This window comes from Trichomycterus rosablanca, chromosome 9, assembly GCF_030014385.1.
Source record: "Trichomycterus rosablanca isolate fTriRos1 chromosome 9, fTriRos1.hap1, whole genome shotgun sequence".
NCBI lineage: Eukaryota > Metazoa > Chordata > Actinopteri > Siluriformes > Trichomycteridae > Trichomycterus > Trichomycterus rosablanca.
Genome location: NC_085996.1, coordinates 14,023,310 through 14,035,436, shown reverse-complemented (window position 1 = coordinate 14,035,436; position 12,127 = coordinate 14,023,310). Strand labels below are relative to the sequence as shown.

General features: G+C 41.0%; 1 protein-coding gene across 1 annotated transcript in view; it reads right to left on the bottom strand.

The window, feature by feature from the left end:
- fig4a (FIG4 phosphoinositide 5-phosphatase a) overlaps positions 1-12,127 on the bottom strand; it is a 116,428-nt gene that overhangs the window by 79,699 nt on the left and 24,602 nt on the right. The window contains exons 5-6 of the mRNA XM_063001933.1: positions 2,465-2,621; positions 437-487 (exon numbers count right to left, since the gene is read on the bottom strand). Coding sequence (XP_062858003.1) covers positions 437-487; positions 2,465-2,621 — 208 coding nt within the window. The remainder of the gene's footprint in view (positions 1-436; positions 488-2,464; positions 2,622-12,127) is intronic.

The following is a 12,127-nucleotide window of genomic DNA, read 5'->3' as shown; positions in this document are numbered from 1 at the left end:
TTATCAAAACTGTACTTTACTGCCTTATTAAGATTTATAAAGATAAAATAAGTACAGTATATAAGTGGAATTAAGTTCAGCCTATTGGTCCGGCTCTCCACAACAGTCCCAGTTTCTCAATTTAATTCCCCACCCCTGCTGTAATCCTTTCAATACACACAAAAAGAAAACAAGGTCATTTAAACACACTCATACACACAGACGGACTTTTTATAATGGAGGTAACATAAGATCCTCGATGATAAACGACGTATCACAGACCGACCTGCCCTGTGATCCTTATACAGTTACAGGATTAACTCCGACTCGGCTAAATTAAGCGCCAAGCTTAAAAAAAATAAAAACCCTGAGTTCTGAACGAGACGTACCGAAACGCACACACACATGGACTCGTGACATCCCAAACGGTCGAGGTCAAACGTCACATTGCACTTACCTGAAATAGAAATTACTGGAAAGATCCACATTTTGGAACATCCTCAAATATCTGTAGAGAAAAAAACACACACAGAAGGTCAAAGATGGTCAAATTACCGTAAAATAATCACAACAGGAAGAGCGAGTGCGTCAAGCTACACTATCAGCTCCACTTACCATATTGAAGCACTTTGTAGTTCTACAATTACTGACTGTAGTCCATCTGTTTCTCTGCATGCTTTGTTAGCCCCCTTTCAGGCTGTTCTTTAATGGTCAGGAGTCTCCCAGGACCACTACAGAGCAGGTATTATTTGGGTGGTGGGTCATTCTCAGCACTGCAGTGACACTGACATGGTGGTGGTGTGTTAGTGTGTGTTGTGCTGGTATGAGTGGATCAGACACAGCAGCCCTGATGGAGTTTTTAAACACCTCAATGTCACTGCTGGACTGAGAATAGTCCACCAACCAAAAATATATCCAGCCAACAGTGCCCGGTGGGCAGTGTCCTGTGAGCACTGATGAAGGTCTAGAAGATGACCAACTCAAACAGCAGCAATAGATGAGCGATCGTCTCTGACTTTACATCTACAAGGTGGACCAACTAGCTAGGAGTGTCTAATAGAGTGGACAGTGAGTGGACACGGTATTTAAAAACTCCAGCAGCGCTGCTGTGTCTGATCCACTCATACCAGCACAACACACACTAACATGTCATGTTTTGCCGTGTTTTGTTGTATTTTGGTCATGTTTTTCTTTTGTTTTCGTCTTTTTGTGGTCTCTGCCGCTCCTGTTTTTCATCGGATGGTCTCGGCATCTGTTGGGTACTGGATGGTGATGGTGAACGCTGGCGCATTTGGCTGCCGTTACCGTTACCGTTACCGTATTTTATTATTTTTTGAATTTTAATTAGTAAATGATCTTACTGGTGGATTATCGCTAGTCCTTCAGGAACGGGAGGACAACATTCAGTCTGGACCCATCCTTAAATTGGATTTAATTGCATCCGGAGTTTTCTGGACTAAATCTGTACTGTCGCTTGCCTAACACGAGCCGTTGCTGCCCTGCTCCAACTCTGAATTTGCTGTGGCAATTTTAGTCCTGTTTGGATTTATTCATGGACTTTACCCTGCCTCGGGTAATGATTCAAAGTCTGCCGTATACTTTCACATATACGGTTATATGCCTTATTACTCTGGACCGGAGCTGCTGCGCTTAAATTCAAACACTCCCCCGCCTACTGAGGTTTACACCCGCTGTGTAGCTATGGGAACAGTACGACGCCCATGTTACATCTATCGGGATCCCGCCGCAGCATTTGCATGTCCGGAAGCTTTACACGGCTCGGCTCCGAGCTATATCGCAGACCTTCTCTGTGTTCACTCCACTCCACAAGCTCCACGATCTTCCAACCAGCTGCTCTTACCTATTCCACGCTCTCAAAATGAGGTTCAAGGGTGACAGGGCCTTTTCTGTAGCTGCCCCAAGACTCTGGAATAGTCTTCCACTTTTCATAAAGGAGTCCCACACAATAGATGCATTTAAGTTAAATTTGAAAAGTAATTTGTTTTCTTTGGCATTTGTGTCCATTTGTGGTTTTATTTGATTTGCATGTTTATATGTTGGTGCGTATGTATATTGTTTTGTATGTATGTTAATTATTTGTTAAATGTTGCATAGTTGAGTGGTATTTATAACTGATTTTAATGTACAGCACTTTGGTTGACACACGTTGTCTTTTAAATGTGCTATAAAAATAAAGGTGACTTGACTTGACCATGTCAGTGTCACTGCAGTGCTGAGAATGATCCACCACCTAAATAATACCTGCTCTGTAGTGGTCCTGTGGGGGTCCTGACCATTGAAGAACAGGGTGAAAGCAGGCTAAAAAAAGTATGTAGAGAAACAGATGGACTACAGTCAGTAAATGTAGAACTACAAAGTGCTCCTATATGGTAAGTGGAGCTGATTAAATGGACAGTGAGTGTAGAAACAAGGAGGTGGTTTTAATGTTATGGCTGATTTCAACAGTTCTACAGCTCAGACTAACCTGGCTTCATCTGGATGTGTGACTCGGACTGAGTCGTTGGGGATGTAAATCATGTTGGTGTCTTCTATCTTATAGATAGAGTGACCCCCGATGTCAGCCATCTTGCGCCGTTTGGTGATCAGGATGATGTAGTAACCTTCCAGGAACCGGACGAAGCCTACAAGGACAAAAAAAAAAAGTGCCTGATATATTATTGACCCCATTGCTGATGGTGTCGCTCCTATGTTAAGTCTCATGCTGTACTAGGACCACCTGTCCTTGGTTTATGGATTGTTTTCCTAACATACACTACATGGCCAAATGTATTTGGACACCTCTCTTAATTATTAAGTTCAGGTATTTCAGACACACCAAATGCTAAGATGTCTATAAAATCACCTCTGTGGCAATAACAATGCATTTACATTTATTCATTTATTTATTGTAGCCTGTGACTGGGGAAAGTTCCCACACTGTGGATAACATCATGTGTCTTCCCAGTCCTCAAGAAAGCACACCCCAGCATGCCAAACGACTTCAGACCAGTCGCTACCAGTCGTCCATCACGCACTGGACCCACTGCTAACTAGAACTAGAAAATTTTATCATATCAGTCCTGTTCTATCATCTCTTCACTGGCTGCCAGTTAAATTCCACATTGATTACAAAATACTTTTACTAACCTATAAAGCGCTACATGGTCTGGCTCCACAGTATCTGAGTGAACTTATTAATCACTACAACCCAGCACGCGCTCACAAGATGCAGGGTTACTTATAGTTCCTAGAATTAAAAAGATAACGGCTGGTGGAAGAGCATTTTCTTACAAAGCTCCACAACTTTGGAATAATCTTCCTGCCTCTGTTCGGGATTCGGACACAGTCTCAATGTTTAAGTCTAGACTGAAAACATATTTATTTTCTCAGGCTTAGTATAGACAAAGGTGCAGAGTTTGGGGGTTCTTGGTCATAGAAACTTGTGGTGATCAGGGATGTTGGGTTGCTGTCGTTCTGCCTCTCTTGTCCGATCACTCTGGTTTGGGTAGGGGAGGTGGACGCTGATGTCTTGTGAAAGCCTTCATGACCTTGTTACCTGCTTGCTCTACCTTTTAGTTATGCTGTAATAATTAGGGCTGCCGGAGTCTGAAACTCACTGTAAAACTGTTTTACTTAACTAGCATTGTACATTATTAACTACATTCTCTGTTGTTTTACCCCGAGGGCATTCTGATGGAAACCTATTTACCCGCCGAGGTTAAGGATTAAAGTCGAGACTGCAGTGCCAACGATGCTGCTCCTGCCGGATGTGACGGGTCTGGAGTAATTGCACCAAGGATGACAAGAACTCACTACAGACTTTATTGAAGACTAGAGCGAATAACAACTCTATTATTATTTATTTATTTATTTATTTACTGCCAGTTATAACTTTTAGTTCATTTAATTCTGTGTTTGTATGATTTGTGTAAATCCTATTTATTTAAAGTATCCTCCAGACCGCCCCACCCAAGAAGGATGGGCCCTGCTGAGTCTGGTTCCTCTCAAGGTTTCTTCCTGTAATTTTCAGGGAGTTTTTCCTTGCCACAGTCGCCCTCGGCTTGCTCAACAGGGGTTTTTGTATCTGTTGGTCCTGGATTTTGTAAAGTTGCTTTGAGACAATGTCTATTGTAAAAAGCGCTATATAAATAAAGTTGACTTGACTTGACTGCAGTTTGCCTACTGGGAGAAGGTGGGGGTAGAGGATGCCATTCTCTATATGCTACAAGGAGCCTACTCTCACCTCGACAAGGAAAGCGGAGCGGTAAGAATCATGTTTTCCAGTGTGTTCAACACAATCCAGGCCCTCCTATTAAGAGACAAACTGTCGAACATGGGAGTGGACTCATTCCTGGTGACCTGGCGTGGACTCCCTCACAGACAGACCACAGTGTGTCAGGTCTAAGGACGGCTTATCAGTAGTCAGTAGCACTGGTGCACCACAGGGAACTGTACTTTGTTTACCCTGTTTGGTTAGCCTGTACACTTCCGACTTTAAGTGTAACTCTGAGTCATGCTACATGCAGAAGTTCTCAGATTACACTGCAATTGTGGGGTGTATTGGGAAGGAGGGGCAGGAGGAAGAGTACAGGGGCCTGGTGGATAACTGTGTGTCATGGTGTGGGTGAAACCATCTTCAGCTGAACACCTCCAAAACTAAAAAGATAGTGGTGGACTTCCGGAGGCACAGGCCCCATCTATGACCTGTCTCAACTGAGGGGGTTGATGCTACCTATCTATCGTCTGTTTTACCACTGCTTTATCCTGGTCAGGGTCACAGTGGGTGCAATTCACTGGGCAAAAGACAGGAAACTCTCCAAACAGGTCGCCAGTCCATCACAGGGCAAACACATGAACACTCACACCTAGTAGCTCCAATTCACCTGACATTGGAAGAACATACAAACTCCAAACAGAAAGGACCCAGACTGCTTTACCTGAGAATCAAACCCAGGTTTTTTTTGCTGTGAGGCGACAGTGCTACCCTTTATGGAATCTAGTTGACGCTTTGATTCAATTTACAATTGTGATCAAAAACGGTTAAAGCAACCGAGGGTTAAGTGCTCTGCTCAAGGGTCCAATGGTGGCAGCCTGGCGGAGGGAGGCTTTAACCAGCAACTTTCTGGCTACCCACCAATTACAAGTCCAGTACCTTAACCGCTGAGCTACCACTGACAACATGATGGGGAAAGCCCTCATCGCTTCATTTTAATGCCTATGGTTTTGGAATGGGATGTCCAGCAGGCTCACAATGACCATGGGCACTGACTGGATTACCAACCCTTGTGTATCATTCATCTTGCAGTTTTACTTAAAATCCTATAGTAGTCTGTGGTCGTCTATTAAATATAGATCACATGAGGTACCCAGGTGGCTCAGCGGGAAACTCTCCAGGTTTGAATCTTAGCTCTGCTACCGGTCGGCTGGGCGCCCTTTATTGGGCATAATTGGCAGTGTTCGCAGCAGACAAAATTGACCACCAGTCTGCTGGGTGGGAAAAACCAAACTAATAAGTGGGTGGGGACTTTAACTCTGTGTAAGGGATCTGATTAGGCGCCTGTACAGAAGTGGAGGAGCATGAAGATCAATGTGTTGCTCTACGTGCGTGATATTTGGCTTAATTCGCCCCGCCGAGGTATGGGCAAATTACAAGGGGTCGAGGGACTGTGTCATGCGTCGGAGGGTGCGTGGCAAAGCCAAATATACCCTCCTCACACGCGATCAGGATCCCCAGCAGGAGAACACTAATTAGCTACACTAAATCGGGGGAGAAATAATAAATAATAAATTAAATTAATTAATTAATAAATATGGATCACACACCAAGCAGAGCTCTCTTCCCTATCATACCGGATCGCAAACACAAACCCTCCCGATGGAATCTTTATAGGTAATCAGAGCCATCCTTGCGCCTGAGCAAGCATCATTTTATGTAACGCTGCTAAATAACACGCCAAAGAGCACAGCTGTTTACTTCCTGTCTGATCATTACAGAGACGCGTGGGGCATGTGAGACACATTTGCTAATCATGACTAACCAAAAGTTCCGCATTATACACCGATCAGGCATAACATTATGACACTCACTGTCCATTTTATCAGCTCCACTTACCATATAGGAGCACTTTTTAGTCCTACAATTACTGACTGTAGTCCATCTGTTTCTCTGCATGCTTTGTTAGCCCCCTTTTATGCTGTTCTTCAATAGTCAGGACTCTCCCAGGACCACTACAGAGCAGGTATTATTTGGGTGGTGGATCATTCTCAGCACTTCAGTGACACTGACATGGTGGTGGTGTGTTAGTGTGTGTTGTGCTGGTATGAGAGGATCAGACACTGTCCACTCTATCAGACACTCCTATCTAGTTGGTCCACCTTGTAGATGTAAAGTCAGAGACTATCGCTTATCTATTGTTGGCTGGATATTTTTGGTTGGTGGATTATTCTTAGTCCAGCAGTGACAGTGAGTATTTAAAAACTCCATCAGCATTGCTTTGTCTTATCCACTCATACCAGCACAACACACACTAACACACCACCACCATGTCAGTGTCACTGCGGTGCTGAGAATGATCCACCACCTAAATAATATTTACTCTGTAGTGGTCCTGGGGGGGGGGGGGGGGGGGGGGGCACTGAAAAACACCATTGAAAAACAGCATTATTTGGGTGGTGGATCATTCTCAGCACTGCAGTGACACTGACATGGTGGTGGTGTGTTAGTGTGTGTTGTGCTGGTATGAGTGGATCAGACACAGCAGCGCTGATGGAGTTTTAAACACCTCCCTGTCACTGCTGGACTGAGAACAGTTCACCAACCAAAAACATCCAGCCAACAGCGCCCCGTGGGCAGCGTCCAGTGACCACTGATGAAGGTCTAGAAGATGACCAACTCAAACAGCAGCAATAGATGAGCGATCGTCTCTGACTTTACATCTACAAGGTGGACCAACTAGGTTTTAGGTCTAATAGAGTGGACAGTGAGTGGACATGGTATTTAAAAACTTTAGCTGTGTCTTATCCACTCATACCAGCACAACACACACTAACACACCACCACCATGTCAGTGTCAGTGCAGTGCTGAGAATGATCCACCACCTAAATAACACCTGCTCTGTGGTGGTCCTGACTATTGAAGAACCGGGTGAAAGCAGGCTAAAACAGTATGTAGTGCTTCTATATGGTAAGTGGAGCTGAAAAAATGGACAGTGTGTGAAAAAAAAAGGAGGTGGTTTGATCAGTGCAGGAAACAAACAAAGAAAATACAAGCACACAATATGTTTCCCATCATATTGTCCAAGGCAGTTATATAATAATATAATAATAAAATGACAGTGAGGTAAAATCTAAAAGTAGGTTGTGGAGTTTTAAAGAAAATGGGTAAGAAAGAGTTTCATTAAGAATTATCATCATTATTTTCAGTCCAGAGTTTTATGAAGTGTCCTGGACTATTTGTTGTATCTGTGATTGTGTGTCATTTGAAATTTACTCCATTTATCTTCCCCAGCTGAGTGTTCAATGGCTCTGTGTGGTTGTGTAAGGCTTCATTATGACAGGAATTAGGCAGCAAGGCCATGAGTAATAGTCTGTATAGCGCATTCTTTTCTGCCTCTAATAAACAATTTAAAATATGTAATATATGTAGGTCAGATCTTTTACTTTTCTTAGACATCCGGGTACAAATTTAATCATTTTAAAAACATCTGTACAGGCTTTTTTTTATATGTATAAAGAGGTGCATAAACAGAGACAGATGTGGAGCTGGATGGTTATTCCTAGAATGCTGGGCTATGACAGCGGAAATTTGAGCTCAGATACCACTGTGGGAAGGAGCCTTCCCTAAACTGTTGTCAAACATTAAAGGCACAATTTGTTTTACATTACATTAAACTCTCTTAAGACTGAATTGGTATTCCCACAGATACACTATAAAGTCTGACAAAAAGCCTTCCAAGAAGAATGGAGATGGGGTGTTGGAGGGGAAGGTGTCAATTTGTCTGTCTGTCTATAAAAAGGCAACTCAATATTTGTGTGTTTGTCGGTCAAGGGAACGTGGCAACTTCACATCTGTCTATATATCTATTTATCTGTCTACCTATCTACAGAGAGGAGGGGGCAACTCGAACTCTAGTCTAAAGACTTGTGATTTGGCTTGGACCTAGCCTAAAGACTGTCCCCTTTTTAGCCAGACAGACAGACAAACAAACATGGAATTGCCCCCTCCCCTCTATAGACAGACTGACAGATAGACAGATATTGAGTTGCTATTGTCCTCTCTTTAGACAGACAGACAGACAAACAAGTAATTGCCCCCTCCTCTCAATAGATCGGTAGACAGATACAGTAACTATATATGGAATTGCCCCCTCCTCTCTATAGACAGACTGACAGATAGACAGACATTGAGTTGCTACTGTCCTCTCTTTAGACAGACAGACAGACAGACAGACAGACAAACAAGTAATTGCCCCCTCCTCTCTATAGATCGGTAGACAGATAAATATATATGGAATTGCCCCCTCCCCTCTATAGACAGACTGACAGATAGACAGACATTGAGTTGCTATTGCCCCCTCTATAGACAGACAGACATGGAGTACCACTTACTCCATATTAGACATACAGACATAGAGTGCCACTTTACCCTCTATAGACAGACTGACAGACAGACAAACAAACGTGGAGTTGCCCCCTCCTCCATGTCTGTCTCTCTTTCTGTCTAAAGAGGGGGGATGTCTGTCTAAAGAGGAGAAAGACAGACTTCATGTCTGTCTGTAGAGAAGAGGGGGCAACTCCCTGTCTGTCTAAAGAGGAGAAAGTGGCTCTCCATGTCTGTCTGTCTATCTACAGAGAGCAAACAGGAACTTGATGTCTACCTGTCTGTCTGTCTGAAAGGGGAAAAATGGGCACTCCATGTACGTCTGTCTGTCTAAAAAGGAGAAATGGGCACTTCATGTCTGTCTGTCTGTCTGTCTGCCTGTCTGTTTAAAGAGGAGTAAGTGACACTCCATGTCTGTGTTTGTTTACAGAGGAGAAAGTGACACTCCATGTCTGTCCGTCTGTCTGTCTACAGAGGGGAGAGGGGCAACTTAATATTTGTCAGTCTAAAAAGGGGAAAGGCGCACTCTATGTCTGTATGTCTGTCCTCCTAAATTAAGTGGGGAAAGAGGCACTCCATGTCTGTATGTCTGTCTGTCCTCCTAAATTAAGAGGGGAAAGAGGCACTCCATGTCTGTCTGTCTATCAGTCTGTTTATAGAGGAAAGGGGGCAACTCCATGTCTGTATGTCTTTCTGGCTGTCTAAAGAGGGGCAAGGGGCACTTTAGATCTGTCTGTCTGCCTATTTAAGAAGGAGTAAGTGGCACTTCATGTCTGTCTGTCTATAAAGAAGAGGTGGCAACTCTATGTCTGTCTGTTTGCCCATCTGTCTGTCTACAAAGGGGGACAATTCCATATGTGTCTGTCTTTCTGCCTGTCTGTCTACAACGGGGAGACGTACTTTTATAATAAGACATACAACAAGCTTATTAGCTTATTAAATGTAGTTATTATAGGGAAGTTATAATAAGCTAACTACATACAGGTGTTAATAGTGGTTGTCACACGTTGGTTATATTACAGCAGCAGTAATACAAAACATCTGCTGTAGTCCTTAAAAATAAATCCTGTCCTCTTTAAAGTAATGAGTTATAAGGAAATACTATTTCAGTATAAATCTGACTTGATTATAAAAGATTTTACGTTTGCACGGCTATAGCCCCCCCCCCCCCATACCTCATAATCTCTTTCATTTATTTTACATGAATCCATTTCTAATTTCCAGTTCTATTCCACGTCTGATCACTGTGACCTTTAAGTTCAACTTGACATTTTTACCCAAACAAGGAAAACAGTGCATGAATGAGTAATAAGATATTTGTCGAATAACGTTCCACACAAAAGTCTGAAAGACTGACAAAAAATAATTTTTTTGTCAAAAAAATGGGACAAAACTGCCTTTTGATCTGTATTCAACTAAAACAGCACAAAAGACAAAATATTTAATGGTTCAGATCATTAACTATTGTTTTTTTGGGTGTACATGCATAATCCTAATGTAATAGAATGTTTCGATTACATTGGGACAGGTGCATTATAGATCATGCAGTAATCACACAGGTAAACAGGTGGATAGGTGGCATGTGATGACAGTTGGCTGGGTGTAAAATAAGCACAGATGAAAAGCAAATCCTTGTGATACACCAGGGTGTCCGTATTTTTCTTGTTTGGGGGGGTCTGGGTCCTTTTCTCCTCGTGTCTGCCTGGGTTTCTCCCACAGTCCAAAGATGTGCAAGTGAGGTGAATTGGAGATGACTATGTTTGACATTAAACGCTGCAAAATTACACGCTGATTACATTCATGACAGGACAGGAAGTTACAGGTCACACAAGATTCATTAGTCACAGTCACAGACAATTGTGTATCTCCAATTCACCTCAGTTGCATGTCTTTGGACTATGGGAGGGAACCGGGAACATGTAAACTCCACACAGAAAGGACCTGGACCGCCCCACCTGGGAATAAACAAATCCAATGCTAGATATAACACAGCTGCTTAACAGTCTAGGGTCTCTATTTATATATTGTACGTCATATTGCTTTACACATTTTTAACAGGAGATAGGTCTGGACTGCAGCCAGGCAAGTCTTGCTCCTGCACTTTCGTTGTTGTAACATATGCATTAGCAAGGAGCATTAGATAGATAGATAGATAGATAGTTAGTTAGTTAGATAGATAGATAGATAGATAGATAGATAGATAGATAGATAGATAGATAGATAGATAGATAGATAGATAGATAGATAGATAGATTAGATGAGTAGATTAGATAGATGAGTAGATTAGATAGATAGATAGATAGATAGATAGATAGATAGATAGATAGATAGATAGATAGATAGATAGATAGATAGATAGATAGATTAGATGATAGATTAGTAGATTAGATAGATAGATAGATAGATAGATAGATAGATAGATAGATAGATAGATAGATAGATAGATAGATAGATAGATAGATAGATTAGATGATAGATTAGATGAGTAGATTAGATGAGTAGATTAGATAGATAGATAGATAGATAGATAGATAGATAGATAGATAGATAGATAGATAGATAGATAGATAGATAGATAGATAGATAGATAGATAGATAGATTAGATGATAGATTAGATAGATAGATAGATAGATAGATAGATAGATAGATAGATAGATAGATAGATAGTAGATAGATAGATAGATAGATAGATAGATAGATAGATAGATTAGATGATAGATTAGATGAGTAGATTAGATAGATAGATAGATAGATAGATAGATAGATAGATAGATAGATAGATAGATAGATAGATAGATAGATAGATAGATTAGATGATAGATTAGATAGATTAGATAGATAGATAGATAGATAGATAGATAGATAGATAGATAGATAGATAGATAGTAGATAGATAGATAGATAGATAGATAGATAGATAGATAGATAGATAGATAGATAGATAGATAGATAGATAGATAGATAGATTAGATGATAGATTAGATGAGTAGATTAGATGAGTAGATTAGATAGATAGATAGATAGATAGATAGATAGATAGATAGATAGATAGATAGATAGATAGATAGTAGATAGATAGATAGATAGATTAGATGATAGATTAGATGATAGATAGATAGATAGATAGATAGATAGATAGATAGATAGATAGATAGATAGATAGATAGATAGATAGATAGATAGATAGATAGATAGATAGATAGATTCTTTATTGATCCTTTGCAGGAAATGTCTTTGTTACAGCAGCTCACATCAGACAACAACAATTTCTTGTATACATACAACATTCTCTTACAGTCTAAAAACAAGCAATAAGAATAAAAATGTACAGTACTATATACATGTAAACACTTTTTATGGTGTATGCATAGCATATAAAAGCATTGTCCTGCAAGGTTTAATTATACTAATGATGATAACAATAAAACTAATTCATCTTTACTAAAAATGACTTTTATGAAGCTTATATACTGTAAGATTGCTAAGAGAAGTTTAAAGAAAGACTTTAAACTGCAAAAGAAAAGAAAAATACAGATTGGCCAGCATG